Source organism: Quercus suber, unplaced genomic scaffold (genome assembly GCF_002906115.3).
Source record: "Quercus suber isolate HL8 unplaced genomic scaffold, Cork oak 2.0 scaffold_609, whole genome shotgun sequence".
Taxonomy (NCBI): Eukaryota; Viridiplantae; Streptophyta; class Magnoliopsida; order Fagales; family Fagaceae; genus Quercus; species Quercus suber.
In genome coordinates this window covers 12869-37649 of record NW_027070052.1, presented here as the reverse complement: position 1 = coordinate 37649, position 24781 = coordinate 12869, and the positions used below count along the sequence as shown (strand labels likewise).

The 24781-nt window shown below is 36.0% G+C and overlaps 1 protein-coding gene across 1 annotated transcript; it reads left to right on the top strand.

Moving 5' to 3' along the window:
* The first annotated feature begins 13711 nt into the window (after nucleotides 1-13711).
* Nucleotides 13712-22161, top strand: LOC136064013 (methyl-CpG-binding domain-containing protein 9-like). Its single transcript, XM_065765130.1, has 5 exons — nucleotides 13712-14526; nucleotides 17639-18359; nucleotides 18507-19580; nucleotides 19701-20393; nucleotides 21731-22161. Exons 1-5 carry the CDS (start codon nucleotides 13955-13957, stop codon nucleotides 22079-22081), a joined length of 3411 nt encoding a protein of 1136 aa, XP_065621202.1. The 5' UTR covers nucleotides 13712-13954; the 3' UTR covers nucleotides 22082-22161.
* The last annotated feature ends 2620 nt before the right edge of the window (nucleotides 22162-24781 follow it).

Genomic DNA, 24781 nt, shown 5'->3' with positions numbered 1-24781 from the left:
TGAAGTTGACCCGGTAATCTTGGGCTTGGTTCTTGCTGTGTTTTAGAGTTTGTATGTAAATTTGCTGCTGGGTTGGAATTAGTTTTAGTTTGGGCCTTTGTGGCTCTATCTATTTTTTGGGACATGTGATCTATAAATGTAGTAAAAATAGGCCTAATGGAAGAGTAGTAGGATATCAGTCTTGTTGGGTCAGTAGATTTTGGTTCAATGGTTTTACACCATGAAATCTTTTTTTTTTTTTTTAAGAACAACTTTTTATTGATATTTATATTATATATATATATATATATCTATATAAACAGCTCATTTTTAAAAAGTTACAAAAAAAAAAATAATAATAATAATAAGTGTCCCAAATGCACAGGTCTCTTTGAAAAGACAAACTTGCATAATTGCATTCATGCTTATACTTTGTGTTAGGAAGTTTGGTACAGGTCATTGTGGAAAGGCAAACATGCACTGGTTCTATACTTTGTATTAGGAAAAGTGGAAAACACAAAATTGGCTGTCAATTTGGACCTTTGTTTGGTCAAAATTTGAATTTCAGTTTGTCAATAATTGACTTTTAAATTTGCAATTAGGAGTTAGGACAGGTCCAAGCAAAAAAAAAAAAAAATGAAAGCAACTAGTAATTTTCAAGAGCTTGTTGGAGCACTAAGGTTGGGCAGGAAGGCAGGATTTGCGTGAGAGAAAGATTTTCTGGTCACAAATTGTCAATTTAGACTAAAAATCTCTCTCTCTCTCTCTCTCTCTCCCTCTCTCTCTCTCTCTCCATTTGCTTTTCAAATTTTGTAGTCTAGTCTTCTTCTTTGTTTTTTTGAGACAATGTAGTCTATTCTTCTACTTTGACATCTTGTGTTGTCACTTGTCAATGTGCAAATGTTGAATTTCACCTTCAACGTGTCCTTATTTTTAGTGATAATTTGTTTATCTATATAGAACCAATGACATGAATCGGATTCTATGAAATTGCCAGTAGACAATAAGGGCTAAGTGAAGCCTGTCTCTTCTATAGACTATAATTTATTTTTATTGATTTATTTTGTTAAAATAAAATATATAAAAGTATTGATATCTATTATACATACCTATAATAAGGGGGATTTTAATAAGTTGTACCTTGCCAACTAAAAAATTAAGCTAGATAATAATCAATACCAAACAAAGGTTGCCCCTAAAAAGTAAGAGTGAGAAACTTTTGAAAATTGTAAAAGCCTAATATAGTGGCAAAGTCACGAGGATTTGGTATCATCGATATATATCACATTATATATACCTGTAACATAAAATAAAAATTGCAAAGGCACATTCAATGGTCCCCTATTTTTAGGATGCCCTTAAAAATAAGAGTTGGTCCTTTCAAGAATTTCATTTGGCTGTATGCCCCCATTGCGCTGCACCACCACCCCCCCCCCNCTTTAAGAGACAGAAATTGAACATTTTCAATTTTATACATAAAAATTGAAAACAGGTTTTTTTTTTTCCATTTTTTTTTTCTAGATTTTTTTTTTTTTTTTTGTAATACAATTTGCTCTTGCCTTTAAGTTTTGAATCATTTTTAACTTTAAGTACTTCATTTGTTCCATTGGAATTTTTTTTTTTCAATTCACTTTTGACTTATGAGTAATGTGTTTGATCTCTGAACTTGTAATTATGGAAATATATTTAGTTGATTAACTTTTCCATTGTTTGTCAATGTTAAATTGAGACGAGAAATGATAAATTCATTATTGTGGTTAAAGAAGTAGTTGAATAGGAAAATGTTAATGCTACGGATGATAGACTATTAGTGTTTGAAGTAATAATGGAGATTTAATATATATACAGACACAGACACTATTTGATAATGGTAATATAAAGTATTCTAAATGGCATAGACAAATTTTTTATACCAATCACTATTTAAGAAGATAATAATGTATCAAAGTTGGCAAATTATTCTAAAGTATATTTATAAGTTATAAAGTTTTTCTTTTGAGGTTATGACTCATTTTACAAATACTTTTTGTGTCTGTGTGTGCATATATTTATATATATAAATACTTTGAATCTGTCTTGGCTAGTATGTCAATAATATAATTTAATGCTTATAAAAAAAATTCACTATAATTTAATGGATTTCAAATAGCTTAACGGGAAAGTTTTTTGTCGAATTAAAGATTGACTTGGAATCAATCTCGTTTGAACTAAAAAGTTGGTGTCTTGATTTTTAATAAAGAGCACTTATCACGAAGTAAATAAAATTATTTTTCAAATTCTCTCTTATATATTAAAAAATAAATATTAGTATTTAAGTCCTAGAAAGCACAGGTGCCACTCCAGCGCCCCTCACTCACACTCGACGCACACTGATGTGGCATGCAGTGCGCGACATCGCTGACTACGCATTCGCGCCGTGTCATTTTTTTTTTTTTTTCATTTTCAAATTCATGCCGACTCACGCCGATTTGGTGCAAAACCGGGCTGATTTGCACCAATTCGGGCTGAATCAAACTGTATCAACTGAATCAAGCCAAAATCGGTTTTGGCTCAAGCTGAAATTCTAGTAAAAATAAAATTTTAAATATATATATATATATATAAAGCAAAATTCACTGTTTCGAACTTTGAAGCAAACTTTAAACAAACAAAAAACCCTAATCCGTAATCCCTCTCAATTCCTCTCTACCTCTCTCGTTTTCTCACTCTCCATCTCCCCTCTCTCACTCCCTAACCCATGGCGCCACTCACTCAAAATTTAGAATCTTTCCTTTGCCTCACTGCCCAAGCTCTCTCAGTCTCCATCTCTCAATCTCAATCTCTCCATCTCTCGGTCTCAATCTAAGTCTCAAGTTCAGCTTTCACTAACATTGACCCAAGTCCCAAGCTCACTCAAGTATTTTGCTTTCATTCTCACCCTCCAATCTCCATTATACTCTCACATGCTCTATTGCTCATTCTATATCTGTCCCTCAATCTGTATCTATTATCTGATCTTTTTTTAAAAATTTTATATAAGCTGTAATGTTGAAACTTGGGTTAATCACTTGATTTCATATTTACTTATTATATATTCGCCAATTTATTTGTAGGTTAAACAACTTGAATTGAAATTATTGAATTTTCAATGGATGAAGCTACTAGCATAGAACCTTCATCAGATGGTCCTTTTTGGCAATATGTAACTAAATTGGAAAAACGTCCTGGTTCTACTTCTAAATCAAGTGGAAACACACATTTTAAGTGCAACTATTATGATGGAATTTTTGTGGGATCCTATTCTAGGGTTAAGGCTCATTTATTACAAAGTGGTAAAGGTATTAGAGCATGTAAGAATGTGACAGCGGGCCATAGATTGGAAATGCAGAGAGTGCATGATAAGGTTGAGAAGAATAAGTTAGAGCGAGAACGTAGAAGTCGAATTCCCTTACCCCCACCTCTGCATGGGTCCATTCCCTCGGTTTGAAGATAGGAAAGGAGCGGTAGTATAGAAACAGTGGTTGATGGTAAGAGGAGGAAGGTGATTGTGAATTCTCCTTTGGAGAGAGCATTCCAGAATTGTGCTAGACCTTAATTGGATAGTAGAATTGCTAGGATGTTTTATACTAGTGGGCTTCCATTTCACTTTGCAAGGAACCCAAATTATCATAATTCTTATGCATATGCTACTACCCATAACATTCCAAGTTATGTTCCTCTTGAATACAATGCCTTGAGAACAACACTTTTGCAAAAAGAAAGAGCTAATGTTGAAAGACTCTTGAAACCAATTAAGGACTCTTGGCTTGCAAATGTTGTCAGTATAGTTTCTGATGGATGGTTAGATCCATAAAGGAGGCCTCTTATTAATATTATGGCTGCATCAGATGAGGGTCTAGTGTTTATAAAGGCAATTGATGGGTCAGGTGAGTTCAAAGAAAAACATTTTATTGCTGGGGTGTTAAATGATGCTATAAAAGAGATTGTAGATGAAAAAGTTGTCCAAGTCATCACTAATAATGCTAATGTGATGAAGGCTGTAGGAGCTCTTATTGAAGGTGAGTTTTCCAAAATATTTTTAACACCATGTGTTGTCCAGACTCTCAATCTAGCTTTGATGATATTTGTGCAGCAAAAAGCACACTTAAAAAAATGAAGTTACATATGAGGAATGTAGTTGGATTACATGTATTGCTGATTATGCATCCTTCATACGTGTTTTTATCATGAACCATTCAATGAGATTGGCAATGTTTAATGAATTGTGTCCATTAAAACTACTCCAAGATGCTGATACTAGATTTGGTTCAGTTATTGTTATGCTGAAAATGTTGAAATTGATAAAAAGATGCCTTTAAGCCATAGCTATTAGTGACCAATGGGCTTCTTATAGGGAGGATGATGTTGGAAAAGCTCAAAAAGTGAAAGATTTGATTCTAAGTGATCATTGGAAGGATGTTGTTGATTATATCATTGAATTCACAGCACCTGTTTATGATATGCTACGAGAAGCTGACACAAATAAACCTTGTCTTCATCTTGTGTATGAAATATGAAATTCAATGATAGAGAAGGTGAAAGCAATAATATATCGGCATGAAGGCTTGGAAGCAGATAGACATGGCAAAACGGGTCAGACCCGTTTGACCCGACCCGTTTGACCTGCAACCCGTTTGACCCGTAACCCATTTGACCTGCAACCCGTTTGACCCGTAACCCATTTGACCCGTTTAAAAATGACCCGTTTTAACCCGTGACCCGATTGACCCGACCCAAACCCAACCCGACCCGCCCGTTTTTCCACGTCTACTAACGTTGAGTAGATTGAGATTGAGGTGTAATTCTTATAAGATATTTACTTATTCTTCTTCACTTAATATGTTATGTACTCCATTATAGTTTGTCATTATTTACTTGCCACCTTCATTTTCTCTTCCTACTTTAAACATATCAAAAATTATACCAAGATTAGCTTCTAGAAAGCTGGAATAAGAGTTGCACCAAATTTAGGTATCAAGTGTTTAGTGGTAATTGGTAAGTGGTAATAGTATCACCAATGAAAATCTAATCACAGTTAAGGAACTTAGAAACAATTGACAAATTGCATTTATTTCCAAAAAAAAAAAAAAATTTGACAACTGTCCTATCAAACTTCCTCCTATGATAACTCTTATCTCGCCCAGTGGTGGTCGTATGATTCCTCTACCTTCCCTTTCAATTTCTCGTCCTTGTGGTCTCGTCCAAGGAAATTTCTAAGCTTTCCTTGCCTTATGAGATTCTCAATTTACTACTTTAAATCAAAACATTCGTCCGTGTCATGCCTGTAGTATCTATGGAAACGACAGTACTTGTTCCTATTGCGCTTGTTGGGATCTCCCTTTATTTTCTCAGGCCACTTCAAGGACGGATCGTCCTTTATTTGCATAAGAACTTGCTCAAGTGGCACGTTCAAAGGGTATATTGTTGATTTCGCGCTGAAGAACCTGGCTTTTTATTATCTCGATCCTATTTTTATCTTCTGTTTGTCCCTTCTTTGGACGAGGACCCTGTTCAGAGTGACGAGCAAGGTTTGTTTCCATTCTTTCAGCTCTCTTCTTCTTCTTAGCTATGATCGCGTCTTCTGCGTTCATGAAATTTTGGGCGGAGTGGATGAGTTCAGCCATGGACTGAGGTTCTTTTTCATAAAGTTTGTGTATGAACAAGTCAGAGTTAACCCCGTTATGGAAAGCTGCCAACAGTAGCTTGTCATCTACCTTGTCCACAGTCAAGGCCTCCCTGTTGAAGCGCGTGATGAAGGTATGCAGGCTTTCATTCTCTCCTTGCTCTATAGTCAACAAGTTAGACGAGAAACGCTTGTGTCTTTGTCCCCCAATGAAATTATTAACAAACAATTTGCTTAACTACTCAAAAGAACTTACTGAATTCGGGGGTATTTTGCTGAACCAGACTTGTGCGGGTCCCTTGAGGGTGGTGGGGAAGGTTCTACACATGATCTCATCTGAACCCCTTGAAGGTGCATCGTAGTCTTAAGGTGGCGATATGGTCAAATGGGTAGCGCGTCCCATCATATGAATCCAAGGAAGGCATCTTGAATTTCAGAGGCAGAGGATGGCCATTGATAGAGGCTGTGAAGGGGAGTCCGTTCAGTGAACTAGATCTTCTACAGGATTAGTTCTTCTCATGTTCTCCTTCATCTCAGCCATAATTTTCCTTATCTGATCCATCTCCCTTTCTAAGTGTGGCACCCATCTTGGTGCATTACCCCTCGATTGGCTTTTTGACTCTACATTTCTTCCATCTCCTTGGCTCTGACCATGCTCCTCTCCATAGACCTCATGCCATCGCCCTCTGAGATTAACTTCCCTTCTCAATTCTTGGTTCTGGCAGGTTAATTCCGCCATGGTGGCAGCCATAAACTGCACCTGTTGGACCGATTAAGGCTGTATGGCAGACGCCGATTGATGGTCATGATGAGGGTTGCTAGAGGAGTCTTTATTCTGTTGAGGGCCTGGACTGGTGGCCCTCGATCTTGTTCAGACCATTTCAGCCCTTTGTTGGAGAAAGAAATTGCAGAATTCAACGATGAAATTCAAACGTAAAAAATTCTATCTTTCCACAGACGGCGCCAACTGATGAATCCAATGAATCAGTGGGCTGAAATTCCGAGTGTTAACGATCTACAAGCAAAATCTTGAAAATAACAAACAAGGAGTCAGAGGAGACTGGTGGAGGCCGGCCAAAGATCCTCCGATGGTGAAGTAAGTGAGTTTGTAAATCTCAGTAAAGGGAAATATTTTCTGATGGAAAATTTCTGAATTCATTCTTTACCTTCTTGTAGAAGAGCATTTATATAGTGTTTTCTTGAGGCAGTTATCTCTCCTACCATTGTGGAGTTTGGAGGATTCTGAGGTAACTCCCATTACTGCTATGAAAGTTACTTTATTTAGGGTCTATTAACTATAACCGTTTTTAAAGTAGGAACGGTTATAGTCTAATAGAAAAATGAAGTCTGCTTAAAGGGAGATGTCCAGGACACTCGTCCATCTTACTAGATTGATGGACGAACGAATCCTTAGACGAGCTCGTCCATCTGGACAAATGGATGGACGGCTTACAATAAATGGAGTCCCTTTTCTGTGGACAAGCTATATAGACGAGTTTAACAGTTGAGGTTTTTAAACATCATCATATATATATATATATATATGTGTATGTATGTATGTATGTATGTATGTATAAACACACACAAATATTCAACCAAGTCATGGATTGCACAGCCTAGGTTTTGGCTTTAGTCCATTGCAATGGGAACAACCAAGTTTGGCTCTAGTGATTAGTGGTTCAAACATCACCAGAGCCTTCTACTCCCTTTGTGGGTTCATGACGGTTCAACATTGGAGGAGGTGACGAAGAACTAAAGCATTGGCAGCCAAGCACGAATAGAAGACATTGCCATTTGATTCGTCACATTTACTAGTGGTGACAATCAACAGGGTAAAAAGGCAAGTGAATTATCGAACACACTGAGTCTTCATTTCAGTGTAGGCCGTTTCATGGTGGTTCTAAAGCCATTGATTGAGGTGATTGGGTTATTATTTTTATTTGTGCAAATGTAAAGTGCAAACTAACCAAATATTTTGATTGGACCTAACAGGCTAACAAGATGAATTAATTTTGAGTTGAAAGATGATATCCTATTGGTTGATGATTCTAATTATAGTATACATGTAAGCACTAAACAATTCAATGTGGTTAATATTATCTTTTTAATTACTTAAGATAATTAATTATATTTATCTTCGATAAAATGTATTTATCTTGATTAATTAATTAGAGTTGTAATAGTGGACAAATACAATCAAGAAAGAGCCCAAGTCTATTGGGCGTCCATCTTTCAAGAAACTAATCCCATATGGACTCAAACACTTATTGTGATAAGAATTCCTCAATTGTTGATTCATATATTTTTCAGGGTTTTTTTTTTTTTTTTTTTTTTTTTAAAGACTAAAACACTTCTATCTATTATATATAAATAGGAGTCTCAGCTCTCAAGGTCTACAGGTGAGTGGTGACCCAAGGGGTCCAGATTATCACTTTTAGGAAACCTTTAAAGCTAGTTTACCAAACCCAGTAAAACCCACGAATTTGTATTCTTTTGGGCATATTTTCACCACTCACACACCTTCTCACAATATGCACAAATCACTATAGTTCCCCTAGGATTCACCTATGTACACCAGTTTACACAGTTTATAGGAAACTGCTTTCATCAACAGGAAGCATCAATTTTTTTGGAGAACCCATTTAGCAAGGTGGAGACCTAAAGGAAACAATCCAAGATTCATAAAGGAGCACGAAGAATCGGTACACCCTGTGGCCATCAGCCGTTCGAAACCCAGAGTACATTTAGGTAATCTTTTATTATTTGATGATCCCTTTTGTTTTTATAACATTTTGATTAGGTTTTCACTATGCTTTGATATACAATTAAAAAAAAAAAACAAAACAAAATAAGAAACATTCATTGGGATAGATCTTTCACGTTATTTTTAATGTTTTTGTTATGATAATTTAAATCTATGCATCTCATGTTAAATGCTATGATCATGTGTTGCTGTGTTCATATGAACATATCTTTAATTAGAATTAACTTCTAAGCATACGCTGTAACATGATTAAAATCTGCAGCAATTAAGATTTTATGTTTATCTAAAAACATGTTCATGCATTATTAATTTAAATTTTTGCACAAAATCATATAAGAGACAAATACGGAATTCTGTTTTTTTATTGTTTAATTCTATCATCGAGGATTGATCTTTATATATTTTCTTTACGTAAGAATGATGTTGACTCGCATGAAATAATGAGAAATTGGTTAGAACAGCTAGATTTTTTTGACAATAGGTTCGAAATAGCTTGGAACATGTGATATCTTTTTGGGCCCAGAATTTCATAGGAAAAGACTGAAATCTTTTTGGACAAGGCCTAACCTGTGTAGAGTTAAGAAACCCTTCTAAGCTTTCTTTTAGATTTTTAGTAGACATGGCCCATGATTCCATGTTGCATTATATACGAAGCCCTGTGTTCGCACAGCATGATGTAAAAGGACCTTATTTACTACCCATATAGGCCTAACACTAGCGCCTGTTGCTTTTTCTCAAAAAAAAAAAAAAAAAGTATTACCCATTCCACATAGAGTCAATAAGCTCATATCGAATATACTATTTTTTTTTCTTTTATTTTTAAGAGAGTTTTAATTTATAACGTACTCTCTTGATAATAACTTTTTATTATCAAATTAAGATATTAATTAATTTTTTGTGTAGGTATTGATTGAATTCTAAATATTTTATTCAATCATTATAGACTTTACTAATTGGATCATACTCTTTTTTCATTTAGCCAAAAAAAAAAAAAAAAAAAAACCTAACAATGGTGTTTGCTATCAATGAAATAACCTTTTATATATATATATATATATATATAGTTTCAACCTATTGAGGGGAGATTGAATTCATATCTTTTATTTAACTATCAGAAATTTTACCAGTTAAATAATAAAATAACCTTTGTTGGTTTTGTGTTTGCTAGGATCAAATTCAAAGAAAATGAACACAATCTAATAAAATTGGATCGGTCAAATTTGGAGGAGTCTAGATTACCCATTACGTACAAATAAGCCCAATTTTCCTGTTTAGATTGGTACTGAGTCTTTATGACTTTTCCACTGTTGGACACCAAATCGGTGTGAATGTTATGATTGCTTGTATATAATCATGATAAATTAAATCCATCTTCTACAATTAATTTTACAGCATGACCAAAAAACCAAAAAAAAAAAAAAAAACAGTAATGTCAGCATGTGCAATTATTTGTGCTGCCTCTTTCACCAATGAAATCGCACTTTTCTTAGCCGTGCAAAGAAGAAGAAGCGTCTAGTTTTTTTTTGCGTGAACTCCACCATGACACGCTTTACTTTGTCTGACACTTGTCATGGTACCTCTTATTAGTTTGACCACGGCAATGCAAATCCGACTTATAGTTCCCTGGATATCATGCCACCTTTTTTTAAATAGGTTCTAGATTGATGCTGTACAATTCATATATTGAGTTTTCTTTCTTTAAGCTTAGATTTGTGAAATTCAGATATTAGGATTTTTTTTTTAGCAAAAAAAAAAAAAGCAATCTTATGTTTGAGTTAGTATATATATAACCTTTAAAAGNAAACTTGTTTGAAAAATACAGGTCAACTCGACCCGTCCTGTAACCCGTTTGACCCGCGACCCGTTTGACCCGCAACCCATTTGACCCGCGACCCGTTTGACCCGCGACCCGTTTGACCCATTTAAAAATAACCCGTTTTGACCCGTGACCCGTTTTGAATCGCGACCCGATTGACCCGACCCGAACCCGACCCGACCCGCCCGTTTTGCCATGTCTAGAAGCAGATGAGTATAGCTCATTTTTTAATGTGGTGTATGATATGCCCCTTGATCGATAGACTAAAAATTGTACACCACTACATTGCTTAGCTCATTTCTTAAATCCTAAGTAAGTACTTTCATTTTCTATTAGTAAAACACACGTTTCATCATCTATATTTTTTTTTTTTTTTTTAACTAGGTATTACTTCATTGAATGGCTTTCAAAGAATCCAAAACGTGTCCCTCCACATCAGGATCATGAAATTTTTATAGAAATGAGCAAGAGTTTGGAACGATACTTTGAAGATGAGTATGAATTAAGGATGGTGAAAGTTGAGTTTGCTACATTTTCAGAAGGGAGGTTTCCTTCATCAGATGCCTTGACAGATAGATGAGTCTTACAACCTTTAGTTTGGTGGCAATACCATGGCTCTTCATTACCAACACTTCAAACCCTTGCCTTTAAACTTCTTGGACAACCTTGTTTATCCTCATGTGTTGAGAGGAATTGGAGCACATACAAATTCGTTCATTCCTTAAAAAGAAACAAAATGGCTCTTGCACTTGCTGAGGATTTGGTATATGTGCAGTCTAATCTTTGACTCTTGTCAAGGCACAATGAGAAGTACGTAAATGCAACACAAAGATGTAGGATATTGTAGGAGACTCTTGGAATGAGAGTAACATGCGTGGAAGAACTGGAATTCTTGAAAATGCTACCCTTACACTTGATGAGCCAGAGTTAGAGGCCATGGTTATTGGGAAAGCTAGCACTAGTGTTACTACTAGTGAAAGTGAAGTTCAAAGTGAAGCTATTGATGACAATGTGGAAGACGGTTGTATTTGATTGTCTTGAATACTTATCTTTTATTTTCTTTTAGTTTCAAACTTATGAGTTGTATTCTAATTTCCGAACATCATGGAATGTTTTTGTTTCAAACTTATGAGTTGTATTCTAATTTATGAATATCATGTTTTAATTATTATCTACTATTGCTCTTAAATTAGTATATTTTTACAATTTTATGAAAAAATATTCTTAGCAATATATAGAAAATATAAATAAAAATATTTTTAATAATTTTTAAAAAGCTATCCCGCCGCAACTACACCCTATTTTTTTTTTTTTTAAATTGCCGAGATGCCACACCGTACCGAACCCGAATCAGCACATATGCTTCATAGTTTAAGTCCCAAATAAAAATTCTAGACTCTGCCGTTGACCTGGATACTCTGCCATAACTAGCTCCGAAAGCTTCATTTCTTCCTGCACTTTTGTTATCGAATCAGTATATATTTTATTCTCAAAACTTTGGAGGAAAACAGGAATGCGTTATACTATAATGCTGATATTTGATAACATAACGATGATTCTTAATTACTTTCTGTCATGATCTGCTGCTCTACTCGATTTCTTATTGTGTATTCTTTGTGGTAGCTAGTGAGATTATGAAGCTCCCATAGCTCACAAAGAGGCAACAAACTTGTTGTATCCAATGCCAATGAAGATAAGTGAAGCCATGCAACCAAAAAATGTACCGAGTCTTTTCTGTCTTGGTGTGAAGCCAGCAGGTTGATGATGATCAACGTTCGCGGCTTAAAGTAGTTCCAATTCAAAGGCTCTAATTATTTAAATTATCGCATTCCTTACTGGACAACATGCTCCAAACCATTCCAATGATAATGATTATTGTATAATAACGTTGTTGGTAGATTAATTATAACAGTTATTTTGACGATTGAAAGGGAAATTTTGGACTCTGAGGTCGACTTTATATATGCCACTACAATTTTCTGAATGGGTGTGACCCATGCAACCGCCATAACTTCAATGCCATTGGTGGCATATTTCGCTTATATACCAAATATTGCGTTCTTGCTTTCCCTTTTACTTTTGTGGGTTTTTATATATATAGATTCAATCTCTTTGGGATGACAATGGAACGAAGTCAAGTGGCTAGTCAAATTATGGGTGTCTTTTCCTTTCTATGGGGGTGAGAAAGAACCTCTACGAGACGAGAGGGGTGAATCAGGGTAGAAGTGGCGGAACCGTCGCTAATTAAGATAGAGATGAAATAGAAAAGAGAGAGCGATATTGAGATATTTCGAAATACAAAGAAATAAGTGTTTTAAGGATAATAATAGAATATGTACTTAAAAAATAAATTATAAATAGAATAAAAAATATATTAAATATATGTATAAAAATAATTTAAATATTATAGGCAAGACAAAATGGAGCAAAGTAGACAAAACATATCTCATTATTTAGTATATATATAACCTTTAAAAGGCTTTTTTTTTTTCACTGAAAATAAAAAGTATAATTTTATTTTTATTTAATTTATTTTTTAAATAAATGAAAACAAACCATCTCTAATGCATACTTTTTTAATTTTATTTTTATGGAATCTCCAACACATACTTGGTTAATGTAATAATGCGGAAATAATTGTGCTTTACACATATCATAGAAGAAATTATTGTGTACTCCCGAAATACTTAATAATTTTCCTATATAATAGAAATGTTTGAATAAATGGGATTAAAAGTTGTCAAATTTGGTAATAGTGAAAAAGTAATGCTCAAAGTTAATTATAACTTGGATGACCTTCATAATCCTTAACTAAAAGGTAAATAGTTGATCATAATAACCAAATGTAAGTTTACGCAACTTGAGCCAAGAATTTTGTAACTCAATTGATTGACACATTTTGATGTATCTATGACATCAAGGGTTTAATTCTCTCATTCCCTGTAGCAACAATTAAATTATAGGGCGGTTTTAATCTCTCTAGCAATTTTTTTTTTTTAAGTTTCAAAAGACTAAAAGGTAGAAGATTTTTTCTTCTAAGTAAACCAGGGAAACAAAGGGATAAGTTATAATCTATCTCAAATGAATACCCTAATACAATTTTAGGTTGAGTTTGAACCATAAACATGTCCTTACTATTAGACTATCCCATAAACCACAAATACTCTAATATCTTCAATGTAACTTTACTCACTTAGCCTTGAAATTGAAACCTAATGGTTGGTGAAAAATTCAGGGTCAACCAGACGATGGTTTTCCTTCAAAGTTCAAACCCACCAAAGCAGCAGCCCTATTGACATTCACATATGTACATAGGCAACCATGTGTACTTTGCTTTTTTCCACCAAGTCTCCCTCGTGTGTACTTGCCAACTTGGAGACAGAAGCACATAAAAGAGAGGGTGTGAAACTGTTAGAAGTTAGAGCCAATTCCACTTTCGCCCATGTGTCACTCCCACAGAGCGAGTACCCAAAATATATTATAAAAAAAAAAAAAAAAAAAAAAATATTTCCCTCATATCCACTTTCTTTTCATTCTTCACACCAAACCCAAACCCAAATCCCACACGCTGTTCAAAACCGACCCTTCCATTTCCGTCTTTCCATCCAAACCCAAAACCAAAACCAAAACCAAACCCAAAAACAAAAAAACAAAACTCTCTCTTAAAATAATCTGAGCCGTTGGATTTGATCATATCTGAATCTTGAAAGCCGAAGCGAGCAATGTTACGAGAGCCACATCGTGACTCGCCGACATGGAACTCGGAGCCGAGACTCGGATGATGGAACTCACCGATTCAAGCGACGAACTCAGTAGGGTTAGGGACGAGTCTAGGCACTCGGCCGAGGAGACTCGGTCCGGTATCGGAATCGGTCTCGGCCTCGGAATCGATCTCAATGAGATCCCCTCGCCTTCGCTCCACGAAACCCTACCCGATTCGTTCGAAGTCGTCCGGAACTTCCACGACAACCCTCCGCCGCCGCTAGGAGGCCCTGCGGAACTCCCTAGTGCAGAGAACGACGCCGGTGCCGGCAATATCAACCACGCGCGCCGCTCCTCTGGCGCTTGTGGTGCGTGTGGCGGGCCTGAGGTTAAAGGCCAAGTAGTCGTCTGCGATGGCTGCGAGCGCGGCTTCCACATCGGCTGCGCCGGCCGCCAGGTTTTGAGCCACGACGAGTGGATTTGTACGGAGTGTGAGTGCAGCGGTGTGAAGAGCAAGCGTTGGCCTCTTGGGGTTAAGTCCAAGCGGATTTTGGACATTAACTCTTCGCCGCCGAGCGACGCTGATGCCGACGGTGAGGCCACGGTGGAGATATTGGGTTCGAGGTAAGTGCGGCGGCCCGAGTTCATTCACTCAAGTTAGCATTGTTACATTTGAAGTTTGAGAATTGCTCTAGTAGTTATTGAATTGAGTGAAATTGGTGTAACTTTTTGTTGGTTAGTAGTAAAAATTTGTGTTTTAGAGGCTAAAATTTTAGTTTTTGCTTCATAGTGGTAGTTAACTAGTTTACAACTTAGTGTTAGGCAATGGGTTTAGAGGGTTAGTAGTTTGCAATCTAGTTTTCAAAGTTTGGTACTTTATTATTATGGTGTAGTTTGACTTGGACTTGGGGTTTGGGTTAGATGAATTGAGATGTGCAATGCTGTGTTTTCCTAGCAGTTGATGCATCAAACAGTCCCCGGTGGCTAATTTGTGTCTGCGGTAGTCCAATATATGGCGCCAAGATGAAGGTTTGGCGGCCCATGACTGCCATGCGTTGCTTCGTGCCAGCATTTTTGTGAGGTAGACACATCATTGCCAAAAATGATGTCTAGCATTTGATACCATGTCTAGCATCCAACTCCTAGAAATGCCATTTATTGGAAGTTAGAACTTGGTCTATGTGAATGTGGCCCATGGCCTTGCAATGGTATTTGCCTTTATGGTGCTTGTCTTGTGGCTATTTTTAGACTTCCTGTTTTACCTTTTGTTCTATGCAAGATTTTGAGGTAGTCAAATACCTATTATGTCATCACTGTAATTTATCCCCTTGAGGTAGTCAAATACCTGCTGCATTATTTTTTCTATGTAGCTTTGTAGGCTCCCCTTATATTGAACTTGTAATTGTATCACCCACTTGTTACTTTCCTATTTATTTAGGAATGAAATTACCAACATCTGGATGTTGCATAGAGCAAATCAGGTTATTATTCAAGCACAATACAAGCATGTATGTTGACACAAAAGAAAATCCTGCCTTATGTGGTGTATGTTGAAAAAGCATATATATCTCATGCATATCAAGCATTGCGGACTAAAAACCAATATCTATATCTAGTCTTGCACAAATCAACATTTTTCGCGAATCTTGAAATTTAGATAAAAAGTCACAGTTTAGATGCTCCAAATAAGAAACCCAGTAAAAAATCTTGAAACACATTGATCACCTCAATAACTGTGTTTGGCCATGAGAGTGAGCTCTTTGTTGAAACTCCTAGAAACCATGTATGCTTGTTGGGAGATGTAGAAAAATGTGAGCAGATTTTTGTCTTTTATGTGCTTTAGCCGACACTCTAGGGAGTTATTTCTCACTAAAATTTATTTTTTTTCCCCTTATCACAATCAATGTGTTGGTTGGCCATCCCATGGGTGTTCTAAGTACATAACTTAGGTGGGACCAAAGGAAAAATAAAACTTAGCTCCAGTGGATTTTGGAGTTATGTTATCTCATAAGTAGCCCAACACTATCATTAATTATATTTTTCTCCACTTTAAAAAATAATTTCACTGTTGGATTTGTTTAATTATTTTTGATATCCCTTGACTACTTAAAATTGCATTTGACCCATCCGTGAAATATCCATGGTGAACTGGGGAAAAAAAAATTATTGTCACTTTATTATCAATATATTAAATTAGGAACTCAAGGATTGAAGATATTGTGATGATAAACAACAAAAAAAAAAAAAAGCCTTAGTCCCAAAACTTTTTTAGCCAGCCTGAAAAAATTTAGGACCAAGGCTTTGTTGTTGTCGCTGTTGTTTGTTATCACTATATCTTCAATCCTTGAGTTCCTAATTTAATATCTTGATTAGTTTGATTAGGCCCTGATACTTTGAATAATTAATTCCCATTAAATCTATCTAAAGGTTATATATCTTGTCTGGTGTCAAGATTATGGATTTTATCTTGAGGAATGTGATTACCCAATATATTGAGATTTTTACCATTCATGATTTCGCTTTTATATACATAAAACACCCTACATTTTATGTTTGAATGCACCATGTTCTCAAGATTGAGAGTGAATGCTCTTAGTAGTCACAAGTTTAATTATTCAAGTGACAGTAATTTATAGAATAATAACCCATAACAAACCTGTTCAATGTAATTTAAATACATCAACATATCAATAAGAGGTTTTCCTCATTTCCTTGATCAAGATAGACCATCATTATTGATATGTTGTGTAATTAGATGCAATACCCAATTTCATCACTGCCTAAGAATTAAAGTTTTTGAGTCAAAAGGGCATTGTGACTTAGATTTTCCATATGTTAATCTCATTAACACACCTAAATCACATACATAAGTTAATGTAACTCATGGACTATTCATCAAATGAATTCATAATGTCCAATGTTGATATAATTTCAGAAAATAACACTTATTAGTGAAAAATTTCATTCAAATTGGATTTAAGGGCACTATTACTTTGAATTTGGAAGGAAAGAAACACTTGGTCTTTTGAAGGTTATGAAATCTTGGTTTTAGAAGTGAAATATATGTTAATTAGGTCCTTATATGAGTAATGAGTGGTTATCAGCTTCATGATAGCTGACATTTTCTAATATATTTGAGATGATAGATCTTTGTAAATTTAGACAATAGTTGTTGTTGTTGTACTCTTGTATACTTACCATGTACATGGGTTGCACTCCTTTGTGCTCTATGATGAATTGTTACTTATAATAAATAAATAAATTAATGCAACAAAAATTCTTGTTTTCCAACAACCTAAACCCGACAAGATTCGGACTTCTTAGCTCAAATCGGTCTTTTCAGCCATTATACATAATCGCACATATATTTCTTACTGTTGGGCTCTGAAAACCTTTCTCCAAGCTAGCGTAAGAGTCCATCATTGTGGTCTTATGTCAGTGTCATTTGCAAACTTCACCATTGAAGCAAATTGATAATCAAGCTTGGTGGAATCCATTTGAACATAAGCTTGTTCCTTACTGCTTTTAGGTCATTCTTGTGCTTGCTAAAGCATTTAATAGCTTGTAGGGTTTAGCTGCCATTTTGTTTCTTTGTGAGTGAGTTTATCTTATTTCATAATTTATTGAATTTTCTTTTCATTTATGTCATCCATACTTGTTTGTTAATATATTTAGCAAATACCTTGAAATGCAACTTGTCATAAGTAGTTACTGGTTACATTTATTTTGGTTTTAGAAAACACACTCCAGGTGATAATTCTTTTGGTCGCAATCCATTTGGTGCTCCAGTGACATTCCCTAACTTTTTGTATGCGGGAAATGGCTTTGGATTTCAAAAAGCTTCTGGGATTTTGACACACACTGTCAAATTGGGTTTTGAAGATATATTGCAACATTCACAGAGTACTAATAGAAAATATGAGGAGGTAGATTTGGGTTTCCCACTAGGAAGGTGTAAGAGTAGTAATAATACAGTTATTAGACGATCATCTCCGAATCCTAGCGATATTTTTTTGCAAGCTCTTAGAGATTTTGTTTCTGAAAGGCATGGTGTACTGGAGGAAGGTTGGCGCGTGGACTTTAGACGATCAATGGGCAATTGTGAACTGTGTGCTGTTTACTGTGCTCCAGATGGGAAGATATTTGATTCAGTGTATGAAGTTGCTTGTTATCTTGGGCTGAAGCCTAACTTCAACACTTTGGAACCTGAAGTAAGAAGTGAGGGGTCTCAGTCAATGTCTGGAAGGTCTCATCTATCAAGGAAAAGGAAGTCATCAAGAATTTCGATTGCTAATGGTTTTGCTGAAAATAAGGAAATTTTGACCAGTGATAATCATAAAGAGCTCTCATCAAATGGCCTGACGATGGAAGTCTGTTCAAATACTGTTGGGAATAATGTAAAAGTTACAGAAGCTGGGACAGAGGAGAATGCTTACTCTGGGTCTCAGCAGTCTAAAGTAAGTTTACATCTTACATGTTATTGAACTAGTTTTTCTTTCTCTGCTTACGGATTGATATGTAAGCTATTTGATTTAAAAAACTGGATGTAATTACCTTCAGTTAGTTCTTCTTGCCTCATTTTTGTTTATTTTCTACATTTTCAGGATGGGTTTCCTGTGCAGTTTGAAGATTTTTTTGTTCTTTCACTTGGAGAACTTGATGCTAGGGCTTCATATCATGATGTTAGCCAGATCTGGCCTGTAGGATATAGATCCTGTTGGCACGATAAGATTACTGGTTCTCTTTTTATGTGTGAAGTGTCAGATGGTGGTGATTCTGGACCTATCTTTAGGGTCAGAAGGTGTTCATGCTCTGTGTTGTCCATTCCAAATGGGGTAACTGTCATCTGCAGGCAAAACCTTGAGCAGTTTGTTGATCAAATTAATGAAGAAATCAATGATATTACTTCCCATGATATGGATTGTGATAATGATAGTGGAATTCAGACTATTCTTTCAGACCCCTGCCCACCTTCAGAAAATGATATTTTGTCCTGTCTTCGGAGTTGTTCAAACGGAGCTTGTGATGTTCAGACATTAGGCGATTTAGGTTTGAGAGATGAAATTGGTGAGATTTTAGTAGAAGATCGTTCGTCATCTTCTGCATGGAAAAAGGTGGCTAAAAAAATCATTACTGCTTGCTCTGAAGTCTGTGAACGGAAAGGCACTTTAAAGTTCTTCTGCAAGCATGTTGAAAATGAAATAAGCATACCTAATAGTTACATAGCATCTGATAAAAGCCAAGTGAATTGGACATTGTTATCTAAATTCTGCAGTTCACAGGCTTCCCTCAGCATCCCATCTGTATTTTGGGCTGACAATGAGCTGGAGACTTCATTTAACGTACTGGAAAAATGGTTGGAGCAGGATAGATTTGGATTAGATGCGGAATTTGTGCAGGAAATCATAGAACAGCTTCCTGGGGTACAAGCCTGTTCACGCTATGAGTTTCTGATAAATAGAGGTAATTATTCTGCTTCACCAACAGTTGGAAATGGGCTCCTAATGGTCAAATTGAAAGGTGCTTTACATTGCATTGAAGAAGAAGCATTGGATGGTTTATTTAGGAGATCCAAAAAAGCCAGGTTGGTCGAAAACCATGTCATTTATGACTGTCCTCCTCCTGGTAAGCCTTTGTGCTTGAGGGTTCCCCCTGAACTTGTTGGTGATGTTTATCAGGTATGTCCATACTCTTGCAAGTGTCACATTTGATTGATTTAATTATCATAATTGTACTTTGTGGCATATGATTCAATAGCTACTATCTGAAGTCTTACTGGTTTTCTGTTATCTTTCTAGGCTTGGGAGTTACTGTGGCGTTTTCATGAAATTTTGAGTCTGAAAGAACCTTTGTCATTGGAGGAACTTGAAGAAGAACTAATCAATCCATGGTCAGATGGCACAAATCTTCTAGAGAAATTTGAAAAGGAGACCCAGGGGAGTCGTGGTGTACAGTCACATAGAATTGATGGTACTGGTGGATCAATCTTATCCCCAAGCTGTAAATCTGCTCCTTCACTAGATGCAGAAAATCCGCATGTGTTTATACAAATGGAAACAGGGGCAACGAAGGAGGCAGCTCTAGCTAAACTTGCATCTCTTACTTACAGTAGAAGCTCTGGTGTAGCCTTGACTAAGGCTCATAAATCTCTTCTAAGAGTGCTGATAGGTGAGCTGCAATCCAAGGTTGCTGCACTAGTTGATCCAAATTTTGATTCCGGAGAGTCAAAATCAAAACGGGGAAGGAAGAAAGATGTGGATAGCGTTATTCCTGCAAAAATAACTAAGATCAATATGCTACCTATTAATGAACTAACTTGGCCAGAATTAGCTCGAAGATACATCTTGGCTGTCTTATCCATGGATGGTAATCTTGACTCTGCAGAGATTACTGCTCGTGAAAGTGGTAAGGTCTTTCGCTGTTTGAAAGGTGATGGTGGGGTGCTTTGTGGCTCACTTACCGGAGTGGCTGGAATGGAAGCTGATGCCCTTGTAAGTCTCTTACTTTTTTATGGCCATTATTTACTGAACCTTCCTAATTCAATGATTTAGACGTGCATCAGCATCATTTTGATTGGTACTTATCCACCAAATAAAAAAAATCATTTTTATTGGTACGCATCTTTGAAGTAAGATGTTGAGAACAATTGCCTTCAATATTTCATGCGAGGACATGTAAAAAAGGACAAAGTTTAGCTACAAAATTGATTGTAACCTAAGGATAGAACCTTACTCAATAAAATAAACATTACTACATATTTTCAAAATCTAACAGTTGAATTGTATGTTTTTTATACCCTTAATACACATGTTAAATTTTGTGTTAATCAAATGTTAGTTACTATATAATTTATAAACTTATATTTTATGTATAATTTTAAACTACAAAATTTGTAATTCAAACAATTTATTGATGACATAACTATTAATATTGAATTTTCAAGAAATTTTGCAAGCATGGAGAATATAAGAAGAAGATGTAATCCAATGATGGATTTGTCAAAATTCACCTCCAATAAACAGATATTGTGTAAGGTTGTAGCTTTAGGTTATAACCAATTTTTGTAGCTAAACTTTGTCACTCTGACTTTGAACCTTGTGCCCTTGATTGTGATCATCATGGTTTCAAATAATTTGCATTCTTTTCAAGTGGTTTAGTTTTGTTCTTCTTGCCATACAGAAATTGCAAAATTGTTTCTATGGCCTAGGAATGAAAGAGATTATTGGAGAGCATGTTGAGCTTTTCATGGTCTTTTTGTGTGATCCGTAGTGAACTTGCCTGTCTCATTGTGGGAATTGTTGTGTAACTCTTCTTATATGATCTGTACATTGACACTACATAAAAGTTTCCCATTGTTATGGCTGTCTTTGAAAAATTCTGAGTACAAAAGGTAATAGATAAGTGCATTTTATGTCAGTTGTTTGACTTGTTTTTATTTTTTTCATTTTTTCAATCTCTAGATTTTCATTTGTACGTTTCTTGGTTCGATGATATGTGCCTGATTTTATTTATTTATTAGTTGTGCTTTCCCTGCTGCATTATCTAATTCCAATATTTGTTCCTTTGATTCTTGGTTTTGTGATTCAAGAAAATGATTTTGCAGTGCCTTTTAAATACTCGACTTTCCTGAAATACTACAATGGCTTCACTGCTGTGTGATATTTTTCCCCTTTAATTTTAGTTGTATAAAAAAATTTGGTCAATCTCTGATTTATACAAAGTACATATATTTTCCAGTGTCTGTAGTTGCTGTAACTCATGGTGCAGTTGAAAAACGGAAAAGAAAAAATAGGATGCATACTAATTGCTTTTCTTCTTTAACCTTCAGTTGCTTGCAGAGGCTACAAAGCAAATTTTTGGTTCTTTGAACAGAGAAAATGATGTTCTTGCCATAGAAGATGAAGGTTCTGATGCAAATGCAACTGGTGCTTCTGAGAAGAATTGTGTGAATGGTGATAATATACCTGAGTGGGCAAAGGTGCTGGAACCTGTTAGAAAACTACCCACAAATGTGGGAACAAGGATCAGAAAGTGCGTTTATGAAGCTTTGGATAAAGGTCCACCGGAGTGGGCAAAGAAGATATTGGAACATTCAATAAGTAGGGAAGTGTACAAGGGCAATGCATCAGGACCTACAAAGGTGCTATTTGCAATAACTTGTTTCCTCTACTTTCTATAATGAAATCTTTGTAGATATTAAAACCCTAAGCAAAATGTATGTTTCATATTGTATCCTATCTCCTCTCTTTTTTAAAATTTTTATTTCATATCTGTCCATTTTCTTTACTTGAAGTTAACCATTTTCTTTACTTGAAGTTAAGTTAAAACAATAATTCATGTTAGCAAAAATTTAATAATTATTTTCTTTAAATGATTAGACAAAAGCACTAAATCTTTAATGCAGAATTTGAATTGTTGCATCTTGAGACGTGCAAGGCTCTGCAAGGGGATTGAATTGTGTAGGGAATGTGTCATCATTTGACCATTATATCTACTTATCAAAAAAAATCATTTGACCATTATATCTTAAGAATTTAACAAAACCTGCAAATTCTAGATGCCTTTAACCTATAACTGCTATTTTCTTCCTTTTTACGACAATCTGATGGATTATACATATGTATCCTTGAGTTCACGTTGTAGTCATGAGTTCAATTTTATTAAAGTAACAATTTTCTAGTACTATCCATACGTTGTTCTTTCTCTCCCTGGGTCCTGAAAGGTATTTACCACCTATAAGGTATCTTTATTGTTGTTATTCATTTTTTGAAATATAGGTTTGATTAGTAGTTTCTCATCCTGTTCAGGAGAGCAATGAACATATGTTCTCTCTTTGTTCAATTGAATGTTCCTTGTAAGTAGCAGTGTCAAAACCTGTGCTAATCTACAATGCTGACTCAAGCTTAATCCATTTGCTCTGCTTAATACAACTTACCATAAATTGACTGACTTCGGGTTGGAGGCTGGGTGCAGTGGGTCATATGATGGTCCTACTGTGAAAAAGGAAACTTGAATATGTGATTGAACATGTTAGCAGAATTTGTTGTGTTTCATTTTCTTTTTATAAGTAATACAATTTTTATTAAGAAGTCAAGAAAACCTCCCAGAATTTGTTTTGTATTTCCATAAATATTTAGAATTTGATTTCTTATTTTATTGTTTTATGTCACATAAGCTTTCAAGGTATTTATTTTGGTCTGATCTATTAACCTACAAGAAAAAAAAAAAAAATGTAAGTAGAAAGGTCAACCATGCAACCTTGCAAAGGTCAAACCTTATAGTTGTTTGTCTTCCTCTATTTTTTACTGTGTAACTAGTCAAGCTTAGCGTCTTTTTTTTTTTTTTTTTTTTTTTTTTTTTTTTTTGTCTCCTCAGTATCAACATATTTCTTAAACCTACCCATCGCAGTGGACGCCTAAAAGAACTAAGAAAGAACAGGCGAAGCAGAAAAAAGGGTAACGAGAAAGAGAGGCCAAAGAGAGAGCGACTTACAGGAAAGAGAAAGGGCTTCTCGGACAGGCTTTTGTGCTGGAGGTGCTAGTAAGAGGGTATCTGGACTCGGGAAGGGCGCACGAATATCCTCGATTACAAATGAGGAACAGGAAGAAGCGGTTCGTACGGGTATTTATACCCCAAATCGAAGAGCCATGCGGGTTTTCCCGCTCATGAATGCCAGACAAATCTCCACCGTTGGATGGATAACTCCTCCTTGGACGTGGGGAGCACAGAGCTGCCTGGATTTAATGATGGACACGTTACGTGCTCCGAAGCGTCAGCGACATGCCCTTGGTAGGTCAATGAGCCCCAACACTAACAAGGGGTGGGGGAGGGATGAGGCCGAGGATGTCAAAATCCTTCTCCCCGCCCAGGGATGCGTGCAGCAAGATTTTGAGGGGCTATTGTGGGGCCAGGAAATCGTACAGCCACGGCCCACTCCAAGCCAGGCCCAAATGGCCCAGTCCGAGGAGGGATGATTACCCAAGGCCAATTTGGGGAGCAAACCCTTCTTTGGATCCGTGCCGAGGATCCCCTCGTCCTCGGCATACTAAGGATAACTATAGGGGAAGGGGGGACAGAACCAGAGCCAGTTGTCACCTCAGCACTTAATACGTTCACCTAACCCTTCTGGCCGCATTAATGGGGATGCAACCCCCGGGCAGGGCTACATCGATCAGAGTGAACCACTTGAGCACAGATACGACCTCTGATGGGACAGGCGGCCAGAGGAGAGGCCAATGAACGATCAACAGGAAGAAGAAGAGAGTAGTATATAAGAGGGACAACCAAAATGTAGATGGGGGGTTTTTTGGGGGGAGAGAAGGGAGGAAAAAAGCCTCTTCGGCCATAGGCCGAGGAGCGTCTCCTAGTTGTAAATTATTCCAAGTGTTTCTTCAATAAAAGGAAAAGAGGTTCAGGCTTCTTAGACGCCGGCCGGCACCTAAACCTTCAACCCACTCTCTACAAATTTATTGTTCTGGGTTCGTTGGGCCTATAGCCAATCTCTTTTGGGCTTAGGCTACAAAAATCGACCCTACAGTATATATATAAAATCAATGAGCACAAAATCAAATGATTTCAAGTAAACAAAATGTTTTTCCTATTAATAATTGTCTTTTAAAAGACTTTGAAATTCGTCTTTCAAAATGGTTATGGTCATTTAATTATAAAATTCTTATTCTTGTGAAATATATTTTCTAAGACAATGTTTGAATACAAATTTATTTGCTTTTCAATATGTCAAAGGTAAATTACAATTTCCCACCTGTGATTTGGCCGAAATTTAAGTTACCTACCTGAGGTTTAAAATTTGATACTTTACCTACCTGAGATTAATTAGTTCAGTTAGAATTTCGTAACCTAACTTTGTTAAAAACATGAC